Source organism: Melospiza melodia, chromosome 1 (assembly GCF_035770615.1).
Source record: "Melospiza melodia melodia isolate bMelMel2 chromosome 1, bMelMel2.pri, whole genome shotgun sequence".
Taxonomy (NCBI): domain Eukaryota; kingdom Metazoa; phylum Chordata; class Aves; order Passeriformes; family Passerellidae; genus Melospiza; species Melospiza melodia.
Window position 1 is genome coordinate 7026985 of NC_086194.1, and position 25870 is coordinate 7052854.

At 43.1% G+C, this 25870-nt stretch overlaps 1 protein-coding gene across 2 annotated transcripts in view; it reads right to left on the reverse strand.

The window, feature by feature from the left end:
• Positions 1-25022, reverse strand: part of PRKAG2 (protein kinase AMP-activated non-catalytic subunit gamma 2) — a 221110-nt gene extending 196088 nt beyond the window's left edge. Inside the window, exon 1 of one of the 2 annotated variants that reach the window (XM_063179437.1) lies at positions 24773-25022. In XM_063179437.1, coding sequence (XP_063035507.1) covers positions 24773-24871 — 99 coding nt within the window. In that variant the 5' untranslated portion in view covers positions 24872-25022. Of the gene's footprint in view, positions 1-1666; positions 1691-24772 lie in introns of those variants that run through there. The other variant, XM_063179570.1, reaches the window with a different exon arrangement.
• Between the last annotated feature and the right edge of the window lie 848 nt (positions 25023-25870).

Here is a 25870-nt window from a genome sequence, read left to right on the forward strand (position 1 = left end):
ACAAAATACTCCATGCTGTTACATTAGTATGAACAAAACCAAATGTTTCAACTTCCTCCCATCCCATTTTGGCCAACAAGGGTCTATCATTTGCTCCCTGTAGTTTCCTACCCACTAAATAAACCTCACCTGCATTGCAACCATGCAAACCCAATCAACCACCTGTCACTTGTGAACTGAACTCTGTGATCACAGCACCAATAAAACCAGATATTACATTGTCCTTTCAAAATTAGATTAATCTTCTTTCTTACAGTTGTTTTTGGGTTTTGGTGAGGTGGGGTTTTTGGTTTTTATCTTTTGGTTGTTTTTTTCTTAAACTTAACAGGAAGGATCTGGAAAGCCTGGTTCTTTATGAGTGCCAGTCCCTTGAATTCCTTGCTCAAGATTGCACCCTATGTATAGTTTTTGATTAATATCTACTTGACCACTTTGACTTCCTTTTGACTTCTGCATATCATACTGGGCTTGGTTTTACTAACCTGGCAGCGATACCTGTAAGTTAAATTTTGTATTTTTTTAGCATTAACAGGGATACCTTTGGAAACTCTATTCTTGTTGGTTTGTTTTTTTTTTTTTAACCAACAAAAACAGTGCCACACAGAAAAATGGCTACTTTCATAGACTATGGTTTGCTGCTGAATTATTGCATAGATTGGAAAACACAGCTCCAAGAAAAGATCTGTAATTGTTCAGTGGTTGGGCTGCTGGCAGAATTCCCTGCCTGGGGCTGTTTTTATAAATAGGCCCGAGGACAAACAAACAAGCTACTAATAACAAGTCCACTATTATGCTTTGAAGCAGCCCTGCTTTGTGTTGTCCAGCACACAAGAAGCTCAGATGGCAAATATAGCAAAATCCATGGCAAGGAGTAAGGAGAGATCATGCCCATGTCAAAATTTCAGCCTGCTAAAATAAACCCAATCTGGGGGAAATACCAAAATACACAAGGCTGTGTAGGGCTGTGCTGTGTCAGATCTCCATTTCCAGCATTACTGGGTATCATTAGGGAATGAGGTTAAATGGCTCAGTAACAGCCATCATCTACTCCAGAAATCCTGGTGAATTCTTCAAGTCAGCTGGTTTTGCCTTTTCCACAATTTCTTTCCATCATGTCCTACTCAAACAACATCAATGATCTGAACATTATTCAGAATATCCTGTTTAACTCTGAAAAAAGTTCTCAGGTTTATCAGAGATGCAAAGGTATCTTATCACAGCCTTTACTGGAAGCTTCTCATTCCATGGATAATCTGGTGTCTACTCATCCAAGAGCAAAGGTCAGATTTTCTGCCACCTCTACATCAGGCTGTTCATCTAATCTCATCACACTGCAAATTTTTTTTCTTTCTTTCAATGTTTTCTGAAGGTAATTTAGGATTCCCAGCTGAGCACTCAAACTCATTTACTGGTTCTGCAATACCTTGCCTTGAGAAAGACATTCTGTCTTGGACAGCATTCTCTGCTCTTTCATATACTTCTTTCTGTTTCAGGAAATAATTACATCAGTAGAAGATATTTTTCACCTTTGGTGTTGGAAGCTTATTTGTTACCCATCAAATGCAAGCCAGGGGAGTTCATATGGGAACAGGCCATGCAGCTCTCCCAAGGAGGGCAGCTAAAGTAAAATAGCTTGGAGGAAGGTGAGGAAAATCAGGGCCCTTACCTTCAACATTTCTCTCCTGCTGCTTATGGATCTCGTCTCTGTTACGTGGAGGATGTTCTTCACCAGCCTCTATCAGCCCTGGCTTCCTTCACACAGACATCTCAACTTTCCTCACTGCTGCCCATCTTCTCTGCTAAGCTTCCTCTCGGAGTGCCTCACTTTTTCTTTCCAGAGCTGCTTTGATTTTCCTTTCTTTTGTCTTTTGTATCCTCCTTGGAGAGCGCACTTTGTCCCCAGGACCCTCCTCAAAGGCTTAGCAGCTCTCTTATCTCTTTCCTGATGTCACTCAGCATTAGCAGCTTAGCCGTCGAAAACAAATCCTCTTTCTCTGCTGGTAAGAGGAGCCACTTACGCTCTTCCTTCCCCTTTGTTTTCTCTCTTTGGAGGGAAGATCTCTCCAGTTCTAACACCATGTGGTGACACAGGCAAGGCCATGAAGCCCAGTGGCCCATGTGGAATTGCTACTGAGGTGAGCACTTTGCTGCTAACACCCAGAAACCACGGAGTCAGCAGGGATTAGGGAAACAACGAAGGGCTCAGCATTTCTGGCAGCACTGACGCATTTCAGGGTGCTGCAGCCTCGGGGGAAGCAGCAGCAACATCACCAGGACAGATGAAAGGACTCTAGGTAGTGCTAAAAACAAAACCAAGCCAAACCAATGTGTTTTCACAGAAGAAAACTATTTTTTTTTTTTTTCCAGAAGGAGAGCTTATCTCGCTGGTAGAATATTGGTCCTAATAGAAGCAGAGCAGAAAGAGGAGCTGGTAGGAATAACAGCAGCTGGTTTCTCTCCAGAATCACCAGCCACACAGACACAGCTCCCTTGGCACAGCAAATGCCCTCCCTGACAGTGCTCTCATAAATCAGCTTCACTGCCACCAGATGAATTTGTACTTGACTTTTGTATGGTCCAGAGTGTGCAACACAAAACTATCACAGCTTTCAGCAAAGCTTAACTTCTCCCACCTCCACAGGATGGTGGTGGGGTGGAGAGACAGATTGTCTCTCCAGGGAATCTTGGCAGGAGAGGCACAGGAAATGCCAGGCCAGGGCTGGCAGGACCTGCTCCCTGGATAAATGGAGCACTACAGGGATGTCCATCCAGCAAATTTACTGCCACAAGCACTAAATCCATAAGAAAAGAAAATAAACCCCAAACTTTACTAAAGCTTAAGCATTACCAAATCAATTATCTAAACATTTCACCATCTAAGTATACATACATGCAAACAGCTTTGTTCCTGAAATCCTGCTGTTCCTTAGCAGGCATTTAACAGCACAAGAAAACCTTCAGAGCACCTACTTACACAAGAGGGGACGAAAATGACATTCTTTTTCAGCTTTAACAAATCCAGTTGTTTCTGCAAGTTTCTGCTGCCCTGCTGTACCACAGCTGTTCCAGCCCCACTGTCAGCTTTAGCCAATTGTAACTCATCAGTTTTCAGCACACAATGCAGCTGAAAGCCAATTCTGCTGGTAGCACAGTTGGAAATGAATCATTATTTGCCCAGATCTTGTATTAACCTTTTATTTCCCTTGAATATCACCACTTAAAAAGGACAGCTCATACCCTTCAAAGAGATCTGAGAAAAGAGATAGCAAAAATAAAATTTAAAAAAAAAAAAAAAAACATAAGGAGATAGGTCAGGGAAACAGGGAATAAGAAATATAAAGTGTAGTATTTAAAAAAAAAAAAAAGAAACAAAACTTTAATAATTATTCCAAGCATTATCAGCCTCTCAAGACAGCTGAAGAAGACCCTGAAAGAGAATTCCAGAAACTTCTACTTTACATGAGTTCAGTTTCTTTCAAAAAGTATGCACCCCATCAATAAAATAAATGTGGAAAGCAGGTTACCCTGAACAGAGGGAGAAAAAGTGTAAGCAGGTTTAGCACTAAAGATCACATTGTTTTAGTGAAACCACCCAACACCTACTCCCTCCACTTGCTCTAATCACTCTCTCTGGTGTAAATTTAAACCCCTAGACTGCTACTACTGCTGCAAGGAGGACAGATGTAGTCCTAACTAAACAAGCAAACTTGCTAAATACCATCTTAACAACTTGGTCAGATAATTATTTTGCCTTCCTGCACAAAACTGATCTGTTTTCATTCGGTTCTGCATTAAGGGGTTGCTATAAAACCTGTAGCTACACAAATTCTTAGAAAACAACTCCTGTCTTAGCAGGCTGTAATTCAACAAAAATGACAGGGGTTCCCTTACGGTATAAATTTTTTCAAGCTGAGTTTTAGCTAAAATTAAGATTAAAAAGGAAAATATAGAAAAAAATTATTTATAAAAATATTTATTTACTAAAATATTATTTGTCAAATAAAAAATATAATATGGAATCACAAAGAACTGCCACTATGGCCATGAAATCTGGTAGAGTCTCCTGGCCTGTCTTATGCCATCTCTGTGAGACTCTGCCCAACTTTGGCCTAGCAATAAATCAGACAGCTGTGGGAGACATCTCAATTTCTTACTAAACTCTGCCAAGATTTCGTTGGCACCCAGAAAACCCTTGTTACCCCCTTTTCTTCCTCTTGCTGTTTTTCTTTGCCACTCAAGTGCCAGCTAACATTGCTGAGAAAAATGTTCATTCATTCTAATGAACATTGACCTATATTTTTATCAGTCATCTGTGAGTGCACCCTCAGGAGTGTGCTGATGACACCAGGCTGAGTGGTGTGGTTGGGATGTGAAGGATGGGGTGCCATGCAGAGGGACTGGACAAGTCTGAGAAGTGGGTCAGTGGGAATCTAGTGAGGTTCAGAGGCAAAATGCTGGGTCAGGGCAAACCCTGGCACCAGCACAGGCTGGGTGGATTGGGAGCAGCCCTGCCACGATGGACTGGGGGGTGCTGGTGGATGAAAAGCTGGACATGAGCTGGCCACATGTGCTTGTGCTCTCTCCTGCTGGCATCTGGGGCATCTTGGAGGACAAGAAGGAATTTCAAGTCCCCAGTGCAAAGAGAAGCAACAATCCTTCCATGAAACAACTTCCTGAAACCTGGGTAAAGAGCAGCAGTGTGTTAAGCTAAGCCAGGCACCTGGGTGATGATCCCAAGACACTGGGCTCACTCCCTAAGAGAAACAGGAGGATCTCTCCTGGAAAGCATTGGATAATCTGAACAAGTCAAGAATCAGAAATCAGGTTATTTTAATCAATTTAATGAATTCTTTTAGTTCAGTCCTTAATCCCTCATTTATGTATTCAAGGACTATAATTTTGTCTAAAACTTGAGCACTCAACAGCTGCATAGAGACAAACTGAAGTGCCCCTGTCTCAAAAGGTTACCTGGGAGCTGTCATGTTATAATAATGGTAATAATAATGGTACTGTTGCCATGGATAAAGCACAGATCACAAGAGGCATCAGGAGGCCTCCAGAACAGATAAAAAGCTTTAATCCCATATTGATATATATAAGCAGTGTGAAAGCTCATCTGGAATAATGTGTACAGCTCAGGGAGGGTTCATTCAGCTGGCAACAGGTGCATGAGCAGAATGTTCTGGTGGTGAGAGGAGCAGAGATTGTCCCTCATGGGACGTGACTGAAGGAGTTTGGCTCTCTGGGTTCTGCAGCTGACAGCTGACAGTGTGTGTGATCCTTCCCCTCAGTTACATAAGGTGTGTAAACAGCAGCAAGGGAGAAGAGATAAAGGACACCTTGTGGGTGCAATTAGAAAATGGAAAGTTATTGTGCATAAACTGAGGTTGGAAATTAGGAAGGGAAAAAAGAGTGATGTTCTGGAGGAAAGCTCTAATGAGAGTAAGAAACATCTCCACTTTGCAAATTGATGGAGTTTATTGTAGGGAAGATAGGATGGCACTGCCTAAAGGGTTTTCCTACAGGAGGTAGGAAATAAATGGCAACTCAAAGAAGGCTCCTTCTTGCTTTATGCAACCCCCAAATCAAGAAGGGAAATAAAGAATAATTATTTCTAGCATTTCTTCTAGACTCAAGAAACTCTGATCCTCCTGTTGAGACCCAATAACTGACTGATCTCCAGAAGAAAAATCAGCTCTGATGTGTAATGACTGAAAGATGAGGAAGGGCTACAGACATGGGAAAGGAGTCATTCTAGGTATAATGTGAGGTCAACATAAAAATATATGATGATTCAGAAAGGTTAATTCTGAACTGTTTTCCAAATCTAGAAAGAGTCTGGTACACAACCTGTGGCTACATTCTATGTCAGAATGTGACCTTTTCCATGTTCAGAGTGTGATAACCATCTTCTTTGGCTACACCTGCATCAAAACATACCAGATGTGTCAGAAGAAATCCTTGCTCCCTGATGCCATGGCTCTGGTCCTTCTCAAAAGCCTCAGATCAGATGTGCCCCAAGGATTATATGCAAAAAATACACATGGAAATATGGGTGTGTGCAGGCACACCCACCTACACACAGACATAACATGCTCATAAAAATGTTCCATCTGCTTATTTAAGAGTTTCAAATGTCCCAAGTTTTGATGAAGAGCTGTATAATGACTGCAAGTGGAAACAAGAGGATCCTACCTGTGTAAACTAACCAACAAGCAGAAATTATCTTTGTAGCCTACTGAACAGCCTGGAAAAACAAACAAGCAAGCAAACACCGTTTCTGTGAATCTGAAAGAAATTTCTTGTTAACAGATTTGAAAGAGAAGCCCAGAAATAGAAAGGAAGAGCTTTAAAAGTGAAATTACAAGTAAACAAGGACAGAGAAAGAAAAGAAAAAAAACCCAACTTCCTGAAAATGGATGGGAAAGGCCACCTAGAAATGCACAGCACTGGAATTTCCAGCATTTTACCAGCCACCACCACAGCCCCAACTTTTTACCTGTCTGAGCCACCTGGCTGATTTCTTTTATCACAATTAGAAAAAGCAGACCCTCACTGGGGAGTTCTGCATGGATCTGTCCCCATCCCTGCAGGTTCCAAGGCAGTTCCCACAGGCTCCTCCTCTGCTCTCCCCAGGGCTCAGGGAACACGCGGCTCTCCGCAGGCTCCAGCTGCTGCAGCTCTGGGACTCTGCTGACCTGCCTTCTCAAAGAGGGGGAGTCACTTCCTCTGCTGCCCCAGCAGTGCTTTCAGGAGCCCAGAGCATGCCAAAACACTGCCTGCCCTTGCATATAACTGGAGTAACAACAGTGCAGCTGTACTCACTTTAAGGCAGGGCGATGCTTTCCCACCCTTATTTAATGCTGGCTCGTTTCCATCAGCCCTAAGAACCATGAATGGCAGGGAAGGGAGGTTTTACAGGCAGCCATAGGTTCATGGTCCTCTTTGATTTTGCTTCCAGTGAGTCAAATTGGCTTCACCCACAACTGAAGGCAGTAAATGTACTGACACAGAAGTCTGGCAGCAGATCTCATCCCAGGTAAACTCCTGAGGCCAAAGGGAGCCATATATATATATATATATATATATATATATATATATATATATATATATAACCATTTCTATATGGTTACAGATGATTTTATATAGGGAAAGCTCCACACAGTGCAGAACCAGGATCAGAGTGGGCCAAGCCATCTGCAGTGCTGAATTACCTACAGTGGCCTGGCTTTAGGCATGATGGGTTTTTAGCTTACATATAGGACTAGGGAGCCACTGAGCCCTACTTTCCAGCATGTACAGTCTTGGGCAAATTACTTCTTAAATTTTTTCTTTCCAAGCTTCACATCAGAAATAATGATACTTCCAGGGTGACATTAAATCAACCATTTCTCCTAAACATTTAGAAATTTGCAGAAGGAAGGATGTGGAGGGGGGCAGTGCATTAGGGTTATTATGTTGGCTCTTCCCCAGGCTTTCTTTCGAGGAGAGTTTTAAAAGAAATGCTTGGATCAAATACCTGTTCAATAAAAACCTGGATATCCTCCAAGAGTCCACTTCTTTGGTGAGAGCAAATAAAGCAGGTCTCCCAGTGTTTGAGGTGTAAGTGAAACCTTGAGTGCACAGGAGGCTGATATTAGAAGGCACACTTGTCTGGTAGGAGCTGCAAGAGGATAAACTGAATACCACATGGATAACAAGATGAGACTGGGGGAAATCAGGATCTTGCATGTGTCCAAGAATTGACAGTTCAGTGACTGGTGATTCTTCACATTCCCGATCCAGATTAGTTAGGGCACTGATGTTCCTGGGCTCACCAGGAAACAAGCCAGGGCCAGTGCAGGCAGGCCAAGTGCTACAGAGGAAATTGAGTTTACATGGAATGAACAAAACCATGTTTTCTCCAGACACACAGAAGTAAACTTCTTTTGTTCATTCAGGATCTCACAACAGTTTCCTTCAGAAAATGAACTTTTACTCTAAACTCTGTTCCACACTTGGCATTTTTTGGCAAAGTCCTCCATATCATGTAGCCCAGATGAAGCAACTTCCTTGAATTCCAGCATAAATGTTCCTAGCCCTGCTAAACACCAGCAAAGCATTTAGTGATCACTGCCCCAGATATCTAAGATAGCTATCTGTATGTCAGTCATGTATGACAAAACATAACTCCTAAAGCACTTCAAGGCTTTTCATATGCAAAGGTTTGTACCAGCTCCAGAGTTCACCCCACACACTCTGCTCCCAGCCAAGTAAGGAACCACCCAAAGGTCAGGGCAGTGAGAGCTTGGCTTGGGCCACACACTCCCCTCAAGATGAAGAACAAAGCCATCAGGGTGTCAGGTCAAGACTGCCATGGTCACACTTCAGGGATGTCCCCTCCTCCTCAGCCCTGCCACATGGAAGGAGCAGCACATCTGGACCCAAGATAAAGCAAGTTTGTGGTTAGGAGGTTGTGCTGCTGCTCAGTCTGGCTAAACTTGGTTTAACCACCAAACTGACTGTGTATTTTTGGACTGGTGAGGAAATGAGATGCTCATGACCTGATTCACAAACTAAAGCTTTGGACAAAGTTTTAGATGAATCTGTTAATGAATTACCAGCAATAGCTGAGCTTATGTTTGACTGAATTTCTATGGTCAGCTTAATGAATACATGTACTTGGAAAAGACTTAGCTGAGATAAACATTTGGCCTCACTCTGCTTTGAAGTTATACACAAAATACAGAAACATGTTGCACCAGTTGCAGTTGCTTTACATGTAATTTCCCAACAATAAAAAGAGCAAGAAAATGTTAAAGCTTATGCCGGAACATATAATAAAATTTCCTTCCCAAAGCTATAAACTTCCTGTGAAGCCCAGCCAATGTGCCAGACCAAGAACTTCAACTCCAGCCATCAGGGAAAGAAAGTCCTGTCCCTCCACTGGTGTCACAGATTTTTCTGTGACCACAGAGCAGCTCTGTAAAGTGACACAGCATCAGACTCACAGCCAGCCAGCCTGAAAGGCCTGAGAAACAGAATATCCTAGAAAGGAAAATAGGAAGTTTTAAGGCCTATTTTTAATTAATTGCCAGATGGAAATAACCAGATGGAAATAAACCTTTCTTGGAACTTCTGGAAGCTTCTCAGAAAAGTCAACTTTCCCTCAGACTGGCCTTGTGTACAAATTAGCACAGATCACAGATAAAAGAAGGGTTTTTTCCTATTAATGAAATTGTGATAAATTCTGAGATGATGCTTAGAAAAGAAAACAACATTAACTAAATCACCCTGATCATTCCAACAACAAAAACATCTAGGCAAATCTATGTACTGCACATAAAACCCCCTCATACATTATGGAAACATGCATAAAACAGTTTGAATTTACAAATTCTCAGCCTGAGCACAAGGCACACTTTATTTAAATGGCTGTTATAAATCCATATAAAGTACAGGACTTAGCTTGATAACTGTCTCTTCATCTCATATATTTCCCCAGCCTCTATATAAACAAAATATGGTCTGTCAGATTTCTGTTTGGCCTTTTTGTATTTTGTCTCTACAATGGGGATGTGAAAGGGAAAGGCTGAATGTATTTATTCTGGTCTGGGCAACTGGCCAAAAGTAAAAGAGATATTTTAGGTTTCCTGGCTCACAGTGAGTGCAGCCTCTTACCTGCCTCCCCATTTGAGAGCACAGCCACAGAATTAAAGCTGGAACACAGTCAGAATAGCAGAGAGGGTGCATCACAGCATTAGCCATAAATATTACCTCTGTTCCCTGGTTTCACTCCCCCATCTCCATCACAGCTCTCTTATATCAGACACTTTGCACAATCCTCTCACATGTGGTAACACTTGTGGTAAGCAGAGCTGTAAAATTTTTCTGCAAGGAGAGAAAGGTCTCAGCAGAACAACCAGAAGAAACCTGGTTGTTTGTCAAATGGAATTATTGCAAAATCAAAACCAAAGATACTGATATTTTGGTATCCATTCATGAGCTATTTCTGGTACACCATATTTTGCTCATTTATACTTTATACACTCACAAGCTTTAAGTGGTTCCTTCTCCCATCTCTCTAACTGCACAGAGCCATAATGAAATCCTAAACTTCCATCCCATGCAGAAAGAGCTTCTCCAGTTCCAGCCCCAGTGTCCACAGCAGCTCCAGTGACAGGGAAAATTCTCCTGCTAAGGCAAAGTAACACCAGAATGGCACTCAGCAGATCTAGTGGTGAGCAGCTCAGAAAGCTGCTCAGAAACCTTCCTCCAGTAGCGGAAAATGCTCTATTCTCTGTGCTGAATAGGTTACCTAAGCTATATAAAATAATTTTTAAATCCCCTAAAATGCTAATGTGGGAATCCTCCATGAAATAGCAGGAGCTTTGTGGCACAAATTAGCATTAAGTGCCCCAGCTGTGAGCAAAGACACCAAAATTCTGAAAAACAAGATATTCACCCCTAAAGCTTGCCCACATCACAGGAATGAAAACAAATCTAAAAATCCTTTCCATAAAGACCCAATATGTAATTCTGTGAGCCTGATTTTTGTTCTTCATATTCTGTGGTAGGTTTTGGAGACTCTAGAGATAGCAGCTACTGCTTTTGGCTCAGGGGATACAGCTCAGGGAATATTCACAGAATCACAGAACAGGTCAGGTTGGAAGGTACCACAGATGGACATCTGGTCCAGCCCCCCTGCTCAAGCAGGGTCATCCCAGAACACATGGCACAGATTTATGTCCAGACCATTCTGGAATATCTCCAGCAAGGGAGACTCCACATCCTCTCTGGACAATCTGTCCCAATGTGTCATCACCTGCACAACAAAGTTTAAATAAACAATTATTACTTGTGTGGAGGCTACAGTGGCTGTTGGAAATCACAGGATTACAAAAATAGGAACACATAATAAAGACAAATCTGAGTAAAAACTGGAAGATTGGGAAGAAGGTGGAGAAACTGAGATCTTTTGGCAACCTGCTCAGAATCAGCCTTAGTCAGCAAAGATGTTCAGGAGATTACAGTGAAATGAAGTTCCCAGCCCCGTGCCAGAAGTCAGATTTCCACACTGCAATGGTAAATATTTTCAATGGGAATTGCTGGGAGGCCAATCCTGCCTGTCAAAATAGAAGTGCCACAATGGACTGTTGTGATGAATGTCATGGAATGAACTCAATTTTCACTCTGACCCATCATCAGTCTTTACAGCTGTCCTTGTGATAACTTTCACAGCACTGAGTTTATTTTTAACTAAAAAGGGATCAATCTAACTGCTTGGATAAAACCATGTTATCTTTCTGCTTTGTCACTTTTCTGCAATGCTATCAGCAATCACATTTCTACTGTTAAATAGTTTTCCATCTCCCTCTTTCCATTTAAAGCACACTTTGGCATAATCAGAGTGCTTTTCAATCAGTCCTGGTAAGAACAAGTATCTGTCTTGGAAAAAAAGCAATTGCATTGGCATGATCAAGTTACTAATGACAGATCCATTATATAACCAACAAATTGGTGTTTTTGATGGCTATTCCCTTTCCTCTTGCCTCCATAATGTTCTCAGCTCAGTCAGACATTTGCCATTCATTTAGGCAATGGACAAAGTGAGCATTTGGATTTTCCCCAGTTGTGTTGCATTGTGCTGATTACCAATTGCAGCTGTTGCATCTCACTGCAGAAATTTCTGCTTTCAGCACAGGTAGGATGGTGCTTCAGGCACAGGTGAACATGCAAGTGCCCTGTGCATCACTTGTGTTTTCTGCTCCCTTGATGTAAAAAACCTTTCCATCTTGAGGGGAGGAGGAAGCCCAGCATGGGTTGGTTTACCTGTGTACAAAAATTTCCACTGTGTAGTGAAACATAAATCTACCAATTTTACTTTATGAATCTCACCAAATTTACTAACTTCATTTTGAGCTAATTCCATATAGCTCCCATTTTATCGGGTAAATGTGCCATTTTCAGGCTCATCCTACCAAATGGTCATGCCTTCATCACTGTCTTTACCTGTTGTGTTTCTGAGTTTAAGGAAATTACATTACAGATATTTCTGCATGACAGTTCTCAAGAGGAAATTCTATTTTGCCATTATGGAAAATCTGCCACCCCACCCCCTCCAAACGAAATATGCCATTTTACTTTACTTATTTTATACATTTAATCTGGAAATCACTCCACCCTGCTTTGGATTAGAGTACACAGTATGGAAGAGAGATACTTAGATATTTAACTCCACCAGGATATATTTTGAAACACTACTTCCATGTTACATTAATAATTAGGTAATTAAAGTTTTCCATTTCCAATATTTAGGCAATATCAAATAACCAGAAACAAAAAGTAACAGATAATTTAAAGCTAGCTCAACAGTAAAATGCAACTACCTGTTACAATTTAAGGCTGCTGAAGTGCACAACCCTCAATAGCCAAAAAAGTCTCTAGAGGTACATAAAATTAAAAAAGAAACCTTCTAAAATTATCTGGCAGGGGCAGACTAAAGCAGAAGATTCCTGTTGTGGGAGTTCTCCTGTGCTACATTTACATTCCCAAAAAGCAAGTCCAGGCATATTTGTTTTTACACAGCTGTTTCCACACCAAGACACATTTCCATTCCCCCCTCCCTTCTTCTGCTTTTGTGTTCCATCGTCCACATCAACAATTAGTGGAAATGCCTGGCTGTGCCTGCTCACATTGTTCCCAGACTTTTCTCTCCCCCAGTGAGCTCTGAAGACCATGCATTATTTGACATGACATGACTTGGAGGCCTTCTACAGCAAGGGCTGTATGCAGGGAAGCAGACAGAAGCAAGGGAGAAGTTAGTCCTGGTTACATCTGGCGCAGTAGGATGCAAGTCACCATGTGTTAATCCCTTAGCACAACAGCCCAGGTGATTGAACTTTAAATTACTGAAGTCTTGTAAACCAAAAACCACCAGAAATCAAAACAGCCCAAAGGTCAGGCTCGTTGCTCTGTTTGTTTTGTGACATGAAAACACAGGATATTCATAACGTGGGGTTTTCCCCTGAAATAATTCAACATCTATTGTATTTTCCATCACAGCTCATTTCTCTGCAACATGAGCAATTTGCCAGCTTGTCTATACACACTGAATGTATTCAGCTCAGAGCAAACAGCTGCACACAGGGCAGCTCCCCTCCACACACAGGCTCTGCTCATCACACAGTCACCAAGCATGCTGACTTGGAAGGGACCCACAAGGGTCAGCAAGCCCAACTCCTGGCCCTGTGCAGGACCATCCCCGAGAGTCACCTCATGTGAACACGAGTGTCCAAACACTTCTTGAATTCTGTTCAGTGCCCAACCACCCTGTGGGTGAAGAACCTTTTTCTAAATCCAACCTAAACCTCCCCTGACACAACTTGAGGCCATTCCCTCAGGTTCTGTCACTGTCACACAGAGCAGAGATCAGTGCCTGTCCCTCCTCTCCTCCTCACAAGGAATTTGTAACTGCAGTGAGGCCTCCCCTCAGTCTCCTCCACAGACCAAGTGCCCTCAGCCACTCCTCACACAGCTTCTCCTCAAGGCCCCTTCATCATCTTCATTTAGATGGTCTCTAATGGCTTAATGTCTTCCTTTGGATGGTCTCTAATGGTTTAATGTCTTCCTTTGGATGGTCTCTAATGGTTTAATGTCTTTATTGTCATGTGGCACCCAAAATTGCCCCCAGGACTCGAGGTGAGGCCGCCCCAGCCCAGAGCAGAGCAGGACAATCCCTCCCTGTCCCCCCCTGCCCAGCTGGCCATGCTGGGCCTGATGCCCCCATGATCTGTTGCCCTCCTGGCTCCAGGGCACTGCTGGTCATACTCAGCTTGCCCTTGACCGGGAGCCCCAGGTCCCTCTCTGTGGCACTGCCTTCCAACCTCTCATCCTGTACATGCAGGGCTGCCCCATCCAAGGGCAGAATCCAGAACTTTCTCCTGTTGAACTCCACGTGGTCAGTAAGGACTTGTGCCCTTAATCTGTTTTTTGAATTAACCTAGCCAGGTGCACAGAACATTCAAGACCATAAAACACAAACAAAGGAACCTATTGCCCTCTGGAAATGAACTTTCAGAAATATATAGAGTGCATGAGTTAACATCTTCTCTCACTTTGTTGCTCAAGTAGAGAACTTTGATTTTACCATTCCTCCAAGTGAAGGTGATCGATCCCCAGACACGTCCCCAGATTTCAGCCTGTGTGTCCCAACTCTCATCCATTAAAGTGCATATAGTGATCAATGCCATTGATCTTACATCCTTTGCTTTTACATGTGTGCCTCTTCCTTGGTTACTTCAACCCAAATCTGCTTCATAAACGCGCTGACAAAAACGTTTATGTGGATTATGGCAGTGAAATATATTTTTTAAATTTTTAAACATTTATATTTGAAAGTAAATTTGAAATAACTACCCACAGAGTCTGAACACATGCCTACAGTAGCTCACAAACCCTTTGAAGTTTACCCAGGTAAAAAATATACAAACAAAAAATCCTCTGACTATTTTAAATGATCACAGCCTTTTCTCAAGTTACATTGAAAAGAAATTTCTTTCTGAAGTCTTTATCACATGTAATACTTGGTCCCTCTCAATCAAACATAAGACAAACATGCACTGACTTTATTATGTGCACAACAGATTGCAATGCACCAAGCATCAGTATTAGTTTCAGTCTTTATCATCAGGAGAGCAGCTGCTATTTATCCCTTCCCAAATTACTTCCTAGAATTGCTTTCAATCTCTGTTCCATTGAACTAAAAGCCAATTTCTGATTTGTTCGGGGTTTTTTTTGGTGTTTTGTTGTTGTTGTATTTTTTGTATGTTTGTTTTTTTCCATTTTAGCTATCAGGCACAAGACAGTGTTACTGGAAGTGGAAAAGTAGGAAAGTGGCTTGTTTGTAATGCAGGTATAAATAGCACAGAGGGAAGAATGACATCTTGAAAGTTTGAAAGATGTAAAGCTTAATTTTCAAATGTAATTAAGGATATCCTGATGCAAATGGACTGGCAGGATCTTCAAATACTGTAGAAGAACCTAAGATGCCTAAATTCCTTTGAAAATCACATCTCTTTGAGCTACTAACCTTCTTAGCACCTATTTTCTTTTCTCAAGGCTTAATCCTGTAAATGGCATTTTAAGTAAACTTGAGTTATCTGCTTGCAGATTTTTGGATCTGAGACTACACACAGATGGGCATCAAAGTGAATGAGTTACCAAGGGTCACCAAGTTGCCACTCATTTTATCTGACCATGAAAATAAAACAGATTAAGTAGGAAGGCGTTGTAAGGCAACAATCTTTGTTCAGCATTGCAGGAGGATGGGAGGATGCACAGAGTCTGTTGGGAAACCCAGCTGGGGGACAGCAGCTTCCCTTGCCTTGGTGAATGCTTGAGGTCCAGCAGGACAACTGAGGAACACTGGGTGAAGAACAGTTTTGTCTAAGAAATGGGGATGAGCCCAATCCCGTGCATGGTTAAGTAAGACATTTCCTCTTTTACTGACTCCAGTGTTTCACAGCTGAAAATCAGAAGAGTTGCATTAACAGCAAATTTTACATGCCAATTGATGACATGTCCACAGATCTGCAGCAGTGAAAAGAGCCAGAACTCTTAGTACAGCACAGAAAAAAAAGGAATTCAAGTAATTGCACTTTTTGAATTGCTGGATTTACTTTATAAAGAAAAATGCTGGCATGTACTTTCCTGCCTCTGCACAGCTTAAAGCATGTAGAGTCATTCTAAAGCACATACAAATATAAAGAAAATGTATAATTAATCATCACCCAACTAAAAGAAGTCTCTTAAATTAGTATTTACCTTGAATATTGACTCACTAAATAAAGAGCAAAGAGAACAGCTGAATATCATCTTCTACCTCCCATTCTTTTCAGGCTCCAAATTTTATGTTTACAAATAATGTTGGCTCAACTTTTCAAGTGACAGAATTTGCCCATTTTCCCATAAAAATGTAGAATTGATCTAGGACTAGTGGAAGGAGTATCAAAGAATGGTGTTGAGACCATGCTGGTAATTCTCCTTCCTGCTCTAGCTGGCAGCAGCACTAGAGAATGCTCAGCTCCAGCAACTGGAAGGACAAGCCAGTGGAATTCAGGGAAGGACACAGAATGCCTGCAAACTCTTTGGAGACTGCTGTAGATTGAGCATGGCTGGTAAAGAGCTGTTTTACATGTACCCAAATTCCATTTTCTTGACCATGTAGATGACTACATGTGAAAATACTGTAGATGCCTTGTTTCAAGAATTCTACAACTGATGTGCCACCAGCTATACAGAAAATAAAAGAGTAACATTACACAGCTTTCAACAACCACATGAACCACATGGAGGATGTGATAATTAGGCACACTCACTGGTACCACTTTTGATGCTGGAAATTAAAATAGTCTCCTCTAATTTATCTAATATCCTCAATCCTTGGTCTTCCTGATCAGGCTGCCAAGAGTCCTAATAGTGTTATTTTAGGACCTGGCATGACTGTCTGTAGACATTAGACTGGAATCCTTTCACTTCACACATATTTTCAAAAAGCAAAAGGAAAAGTACTTCCCATGACTGCTGCCTTAGGTTAATGTTATACAGGGATCTGATCTAGGCTGAGCCTGTACATGGATCCTTATGGAGCAAATCCCATAGCAAGAAGGTTTGGCTCATGGTTAAGGCGAGGGAACTGGGTCTGAAAACTTCAGGAGTCCATCTGTCACATTCCTGCACAACATGGGAAAAGTTGCTTTAACTCCAGCCATCTCCTTGAATATCAGCACAGCAGGGATGAAGTTTCTTCACACCTCCTCCAGCCAATCCAGTCTGTCAAGGCTTTAAATTCTTCAGAGAGTTTTGTCTTTGCTAACATAAGTACAGACATCTAAGAGCATTCAGTCATGGATGGAAAGGAGATCTCACAAGCTGTTTTGGTATTTCAGTGTGGCACACTGACACTTTAAAAGTTCATTTTTTGTGGACCTCAAGCCTCAGCCATTCATCAATGCACAGCTTGCACTTCCTCTGCCCTCAGGCCATACAGCAGATAGAGACTCAGATTGCTGAGGATTTATCCTTGAACTGTCTTTCCTCATGCTTCTTGGTTTAGATCACCCTTCCAACACATGATTAATACTCAGTAACAGCAAATCCCCCTCTAATGAATGTATGCAAAAGGAATGACAACACATGATGAAAACCACATTCCAGAAGATGCAATGATCTACTGAGAAGCTGGCAGACTCACACACACCATGGTAGCACTGACTAAGCACCTTTTTTACCTCCTCCTTACTCTTCCTTCCTTTGTCAAGTCTTGTTGAGACTATTGTGCCTCCAGATTTGATATCATCTCAGAGAATCCTTTACCCAGAAGTCTCCACACTCCTTCTAGCCAAATTCAATTTCACTCCTCAGACTGGCTCTATGCTTTTGGAACAAGATCCAGCCAACTGTGGAGTTCAATTCCATCTGCCTGTGGAGTGGCTGAATAATAGACTATTTCCAGGAACTTTCACTTGTTCTGTCAGAGCAGTGAAACTGGGGAATCCCAGTTTCCGTGGGGAATCCGTGGGGAAATTCAAAATCCCCAAATTTGTGGGGAAATTCAAAATTCAAAATCTGATGGGGCAGAGTTCTTAGCAAACTGTTCTAGTTGACCACAGGGCCAGCAATAACACCTGGACTAGACAACCTCCAGATCTCTCTCCTCCAATCTCAACAATTCCATGATTCTGTAAAAACACTTGTTTGCACTTACACCTCTTAAAGGCTGCATGGCCAAAAGCAAAGCAGCACAGGCCTAACAACACATTAAATGCACACCTACTTAAAGGCATAGAACAGTCCTGTATCAGGGGAAATTTGCCAAGGATTAGGGCTAGGAAGCCTTAATAGAGTCACTGTGACACACTTGAGCAATCTCTACACAACTCATCTTTTCAGATTTCCATGTAGAGTCCACTCAAAATAAGTGGCAAGCAGGTAACAATCCATTTCTTCCACTGGACAGGCAACAGGCAATGCTTATGGCACCTGTTCAGTCCACTGCACTCCTAAAACCATCCCATTTCTATGGAGAGCTTGTCTTCACCAAAAAGTTTCTTCATGCTTGGACTCAGATTTTACCCCTAATCTAGCTCACCAAGTACTGATTTCTCCAATTCCATGGAAAACACTTTTCCAACCTCTTCTAAAGGAATCAACATGAACAAACCAGACCCAAACTTCAGTCATTCATAAAAGACCCCTGGTAAGTCCACAACTGAGCAGAAAAGTCCTGTGTTTTGTCATGTTGTCAGGAATCACTCTGATCTCTCAGAGAGGTTTGCTCTCTTCAGCTTGCAGAAGCAGAGTATTTTCTTATTTTCATTGTTCCAGCAGCATTCCTGACATGGAAAGTTGACTGAAAATTGCAGAATACTATTGTACATAAATGATGATAAAGGCTTCATAACATGGTAGACAATGCTTATAATGCACACAATTCCTCCTGATGAATCCCCAGATGTGTGAGCATGTTCTCCAGCAGCTTAAAAAAGGCATCTAGCTCTCTCACCCTGGTCACAAAAATAGATGAAGTCTTCAGCTTATGACATGAGTTCTGTTTTTGGAGCAGAAGGTCACAGGCACCCTTTGCAATAATGACCATAAGGTCTGAGGAGTCACGGTGTGGGGAATAAATGACAGCCATGAAACTCACACTGCAATGCATTTGCTCTGCATCCCACGCCTCCATAATGTAATTTACTGTCAAGCTGAATTTTATGAAAATTTGAAGGATGTTACAAACCATTCTATGAATCCTCAATGTCAAAAGCTGGAGTATGGTGTTATATTTCAGTTCTCAACTGTGTAAATAATGTTTTCATGCTTTAAAGGTTTCATATGCAAGGAACTTAAGAGAGACAGTATTACAGAAGCAAACACTAAACTGAAGAATTACACTGCAGTTTCTACAACTACATAAAGAATAAACACAAAAATCATTCTGCATATCTAACACACATTGGTGTTTTAGCTCACTGCTGGTATGAGAAATAGTTCAGCAGCAGTACAGCACTGAACCACCACACCAACAATAACATTTTATTTTTATTGATGGCATTGTGTATTCATGTGTGTACATGAGTTTTCCTCCTCAGGAGAAAAGCCACACTCCATTCAAGATTGAAATCTTTTCTTTTTAGCCTTTGAAGACATGCACAGGTCTCCCTGTTTGTGAGACTGTAACACTTTCTCCAGTGTGTCTACAGTGCAAACAGTACAAAACTGAGACAGCAGCCCCCTGCAAGCAGATCAGACCCTGGAGCCAATTCCCAGAGCCTGGTGATCAGTCTAGGGTGAACAGCCCACACTGTGACATTCCTTGTCTGCTGCTGATGTCTCATTTCTCCTGTAACCAGCTCTGCTCTTGCATTATTCCCTGTGCATGGGATGCATTTTGGCAGAAATTCAGCTTTTCTTCAAAGGGATGAGAATTGCACGTGTTACTTCACTCAACATAAATGTCCACAATTTGGGCAAGCAGTGCTGACTCAGTTTTGCCTCCTTTCTCCTCCCATTAGCTCTGCCAAGGCAGCACCTGGGCACACCAACCTACTTCCATGCCTGTCCATACCTCATCAGCAAAATGAGGGGTAAATTCTGGTTCCAGCCACATCTCAGTAGCTCCCTTGAATTTAATGTGGTGAAGTTGAGATTAAGCTGAACATTGTGGGTCGTGAACAGGAGCTGGACCCTCCTAGGTGGAGATCACTGCCCCTCATTTCACTCCTGATCCCTCTGGAGCATGACTTTTCCTCTGTTCCACTAATTCCCAATACAAGCACAGTGTAAACTTCCCTGAGCCCAAAAGTCTCAGAAGATTCTGTGAGTTCCTTCCACATTCATTATTTATTTCTCCAAGGGAATTCACATTCCTCTGAGCCCACAGTCCTCACAGGCTCAGGTATAAATAAAGGAGGTTGGGTGAGGTCCTTTAGGAGCAGAATCTCAAACCAGGAGAAGTGATATTTTGTAAGACACAGCACATTTCTATATACTGATGGTCTGTTTCTGTTATGCTTTAGAACCAAAAAGACTAATGCTTCCTTAATTGCAGTGGCAGCTATTATGACTGTAAACATGAATCCTTTCTTTTATCCTTCAGATAATTCAAAGTACCATCTCAACACTCCTGAGCAAATACCCCTTGCCCTTTCCTGCATTAATATATCAGCTCTTGAGGGAGGAATCCAAATTTAAACTTCAAGGCCACAGAGGCTCAGGACAACTCAGAGCCTGCCCTGGGAGAGCAAGAGGGAGAACAGTTGTGATTTAATTTTAGGCAAACATTTCTCTCTCCTCTGTCTCTCTCTCCCTTCACCTCCTCTCCCCAAGAAAACAAACATTTCTTTCATTCCTAGATCACACTGGAAGCTGATTTCTTTTCACCTTTGAAAGAATTCACTAGATTATTCCCCACCTGCAGCTTCCTTAAGTGACTCCTAGACTGAAGTGCTCTTCTTATCAGCCCACCCTGCACTTACTGGGAGACAAGATGCATCCTGCAAAAACTGTGACAGAACAAAATCATTCCACAGTGATTTATTAGGCATGCAGCCACTAATGACTTTGCAAGTGTGGAAAGAGAGATGGAGGGGCAGAGCCTGAGCCAAGAGCAGCTGTCAGAACATCACTGTCATCTATCAGGTTAGAAATATTTAACCCATCTGATGCTCAGCCTGGCATCCCCCATAACACCAAGACTGGAAACAACAATAAATTTTGACATTGAGGAGTCTCTTCAAAAATTACAGAGGCTGACAAAGAAAAGGGAGAAACTGTGCAGAGATGTTTCTTTGTGTGGCACAGAAAATAAAGAACCCTGATCTCCAAGCACATCCTTCTAGTGCCCAACTCTGCTGTCAGGGCTGAAGTACCAGAGGCAAGAGGCACCTCACTGAACTGCCAGGTGTTCTGCTATTCATTCACAGATGTTATTTTTGTGCTTATTGTGAAAAAAACTTCTTGTTCTTCTGAATAAAAAGTCACCTTGTGATGTATTTGGGAAAAATCCAAGGAAGTGCCAAGCTCTTGCAATTCCCAGCTGCTGGCACCTGGCATAGTGAAGCTCTTGAGAGAGGTCCTGCCCTCAGCTGTGCTCATGTACATACAACACAACTTTGCTAGCACTGACAGAACCAGCCCAGATGAAATTAAAAGTAAACAAGAGCAGAATATTTTTTTTTTCAGCACCAGGGGCCTACAATGGTAATGTTAACATTAGAACAGATCCATTTTGCAAGATGACAAAAGAACATTCTGATCTCACTGCTGGGAGCTCCTACTCAGCAGACAATTGCATCCCATCTCAGAATAGAGTTTTAAAAATGTTCAAAGCAATGTGCAAGCATTAACTTCTAATGGCTTAAAAAGGAATTTTATAATGCTAATGTCTTCATATTACTGCTGTGATGCATCTAGAGAGCAAAGGTTTCTATTTAAATCTGCAGCAGCTTTAAAAAATATTTGGACCAGAAATTTCCATTTAGGCATCTTGAATTTCAGGACTTCTGAGTGTGCTGCTGGGACGGACAGAAGTTGATATGACCTTTACAAAGGCTCCTGCAATTATATTCTGGTCCATCTAAATTTCTAGTTTAAGTCAGTTGTGTATCTACAAAGAAAACAACAACCAAACAAGAAGATGTTCCACCATCCCAGCCATTCAGCAAACACTCCCCTGCCATGCTACAGAATTCAGTGGCCCCTACTTTACTCTTGGCTACTGAACACAAGCTGAGAGCAGTGGGGGAAGCCAGCCTGCAGAATTTAGTGATGCACCATCACCCCCAGAAGTACAGGGAGGGCAGCACCCACCTGTGCTGAGGGAGGCTGAGCACAGACAGAAGGTGAAAATAGAGTGTTTCCAGATTTTCTGTGTCATGTCTTGCTCTTCCTTGAGAAAGGTGTACCTGAGAAATGCCCTGGAGTGTTGCAAGCCACAAATCTGCTTTCTTCAATTGATCTGTTTTTTCCCCACTGTCACAAACAAACCCAAAGCAATAAAACTATGTGGGGGAGGGAAGAAATGCATACAACTTTCTTTTCAGAAACCCCTATTATCCAGAGTCCTCTAAGCTAATTATAGTGCATTTTGCATCCTTCCTTTTTTATTTTCCCACAATATATATTATTTTTTCAATCAGCATTTCTGCATGACCAATAAATATGTTTTAGGTCAGGCTGCATCACAACAGAACCTCTCTGTCCCACTGCTTTCTCTTTCAGAATGGACTCCTCTCTCCCCTCCTACTCAGACCTTGCTAGCTCTCCTCTTGTTCCTAATTTGAAGATCCAAATGAGCATGAATTACGTGTCCCAGCAATAAACATGATCTCACAGAAACACAAAGAAGAGGATGTACAAAATAAAAATTACAGTCTGCTGAAAGCTCCCTTGACAACTACAGCTACACTGACAGGCGCCACTGAAATAATAGCAATGATGCTTCTAAACAACAGCCAAGACCACGTTACGAAAGAGGAAAAAAAACATCTAAACAGAACTTTTCAAATGCAGATTCCTCTGTCAAGTAAGGAGAATGTGAAAAATGTTCTTTCTTATAGCACAGCCATGTTCAAACTCTGCCAGATTACAGAAAACCACTAAAAATATGAGTACAACCTTGGGCTCCATAGTCCATTTGAGGAATGTTAGAGTGATGCAGAATGGAGGAGGAGGGTCATATTTTGGGGATGGGGAGGAAGGATGGAAGGTGTTATCTCATTACCAACTGGCTGAACAACAAAACTTCTCTTGACCTCAGTGCAACATCAGGCATTTGCAAGCTTGTGTATTTCAGTCCCTACCATTACCCAGGTGAAATCTGCATACTAAAAAGCCAAGAGATGATGAACATGAAAAATTATGACCCACTACTAAAAATGTTCCATCCAAGACAGAATTAAGGCAAAACTCATGAGGAAAGGTTGTCTATGGATTAGGGAGGAAATTAGGAAAAAAGCATTAGCATTCCTCTGTCAATAATGATTTGGTGCTAATGAGGTCCTCAAGTACTTTTTTTCATGTTAGCTTCACACCATAAAAGGAGGAAATTTGTTCTAAGTTCTGGTGTGGTCAGAGATATCTCTGACCAGCAGGTATTTCAAAAACACCAGGTGGATGCTGTAAAATCCTGCAACAAGCACAGGAAAATCCAAAACTACCTATGGCTCCTCAGCAGGCAGAAAATCAGCTCTGAGAGCAGCAGTGGGGATCCAACTGCACAAGAGTTTCTGGCCAGACTGAGTCAGAGGTGGGGGGGCAGTGGAAAGAGATGGCAGAGACAATATTGCAGGCAGGGTGGGAAGGAGTAATGGGCACAGGGGGAGTGGTGCTTTGGTGTGGTACACTTTATTTGCTGGTATTTTACATCCCTATTGTGAAGTACTACTGGCAACATGGTAAAGTTTATTGCCCAAAATCTTCTGTCACAAATACATAGGCAACACCCATTTCTGTTAGCAGAAACAGACCCTTTTCTTCTAGCACTGAATGCACTCTGAGCTCCAGAAGTTTGGCTTGGACTCTTGGGCTTGCATTCCTCCCCAGAGAAAAATAAAATCTGCAGAAGAGTCATGTACTTTTCCTCCATTTTATTCCACACACTCGAGACACCTAATAAATTTGCTTTGACTTCTTATTCTTTCCTAAAACAAAGGAAAATCTTAGAACCACAAATTCCTTTTTGCTCCTTGGTGGCCTGGCAGAGGTACGGGCAGAACTGTTTCCCACTTTTATATAATGAGATTTAAAACAAACTAATAAACAAAACAAAACAACAACAACAAAAAAAAGAAACCAAACACCAATAAGCAATAAAACAACAGAGGGCACAGAGAAGATACAAGGACTTTGTCATTTCTTGCCAGAAGCACTGGAACCAAAAGTACATCAGGACTGAGAATAGAAAACTAACAGCTACATGGATCACAAGAACATCCTAATAGTAAAAAAATGCAGTAATTTAAGTTTTGAAAGGCACGTAACTCTGAAGACAGAGCCAGTCAGCCTTTTAGTGCTCACTGGAAATAGAAACTTTTGAAATGTGGTTATTCTGTATCTGTATCTAGAATTTGTTGCATGTTACTTTATAGTGGAATACAGAATACAAAATACAGAACAGAGCTGGTGAACAGTCTGCATGCCTCACTAGCTTTCACCACTGTGAACCCAGCTGCCCTGCTCTTTTAGCAGTGACCAGACTGCTTGGATCCAAATCTGAGCCAGCTCTGGGTTCCCCAGCCCTGGGAAATTCAGAAGTGGATTAGTCTCGGGAGGGAAGAACCAGATTAAACGCTGGTTCAGTCACAGGCAGGGACAGTTCCCGGAGCCAAAGTTGGGAAAGCTGAGACCAGCGTTTGGGGGTGAGCAGACCTTCAGCAGTACCGTGCTACGAGAGGGAACTGGTGAGACAAACTGAGCCAAACCCACAGCCCAGGGCACTCGTACAGCCGGGAGTAAGAGTCACTCCTGATACCGGGATAGGGGGATACACCTCCGTGCCACGGACACTGCATCCTGCACGGGGCCAGGACCCCGCTGTTCAGCCCACCCCAGGTGTGCAGGACCCGCCTGTTGCAGGGGGCACCCCCAGCCCAGCACGCCCCAAAGTGCAGAGCTCGGCAGGAAACAAACAAACACAGCACCTCTCCCTGCCTTTCGTGCGCTCCATGGCAGAGAAAAACATGCCTAAACCACGCCAGCTGCCGAACGGGAGGGAGAGCGAGGAGCCACTTACGGGGATGTGCACTCGCAACATGAGTTTCTTGTGGCCGGAGCTTTTCCTGCTGCTGCTGCTGGAGGCATCTTTCTTCTTGTCCATGGCAGTGCTTCCCATGCCTTCACCCAAGCGTGGTGCTGAGCGATGGATCTGGAGAGGGAGCCTCCTCTTCCACCTCTCCCCACCGTCCCACGGGCCGCAGTTACTCCAGGCTCCTTAATTTCTTTTTTCTTTTCTCTCTTTTTTTCCCCCCCCTTCCTAATGGCCTTAGGAAATTTGGGGGGGGGGGGGGGGGGTGGGAGGGAAGCAAGAGGAGGGGGGGAGAAAGAGAGAAGCCGAGGGAAGGGGAGGAGTTTCTCCAGCTCCGCTCTTTAATCCCAGCAGCGAGGTGTCAGGGGGGACCTTCGCAAGAGCATGAGATGCCCTCACAGACGCTGCTCCCTTGCTCACTCTTCCGCCCTTTCAAAACTATCCGGAGCATCCTGGGGGAGGGGGGGGAGAAAGTTTCCTTCCCCTCGCCCAGCTCGGCCGCACTCTCACCGAAAGAGAGAGAGAGAAAAAAAAAAAATAAAAAACAACCCCCCAAACACTCAAAGGCCAGAAAACTCGAAAAGGGGAAGCGCTCGGGCGACGCTTCTGGCAGACTGGGGAGTCCCGCGGGAAGGGAAGGAGGGAGGGAAGGGGGGCAGGAGGATGGGAGGAGGTGCCCGGGCGCTCCCAGAGCCCCGGCAGGGTCCCCAGGAGCTGCCAGACGAGCACCATGCAACTTTCCCGCAGTCCGGCCGCTCCCCCCGGCTGCCGCTCGCCCCGGGCCGCCCCGCCGGCCCCTCGGCGCGAGAGAGCGGCTGGAGCCGTGCCTGCATTCCCGGAGCACGGAGGTGGGCGAAAAGGCTGCGTTTCACCTTGCCAAAAACGCCCCAAGGCGGCGCGGCTCCTCTCCCTCCCGACCTCCCAGGCTGTTTCCTCGCCTCCCTCCCCTCAGGGTTTCTCCCGGCCGCGCCCTAAGCCAGGAGTGTTTCTGTCCCCTCAGGCACGGCTTCCCAGCCGCGCTCCCCTCAGGGTTTCTCCGGGCCGTGCCCTAAACCAGGGGGATTCCTTTCCCCTCAGGCACCGCTT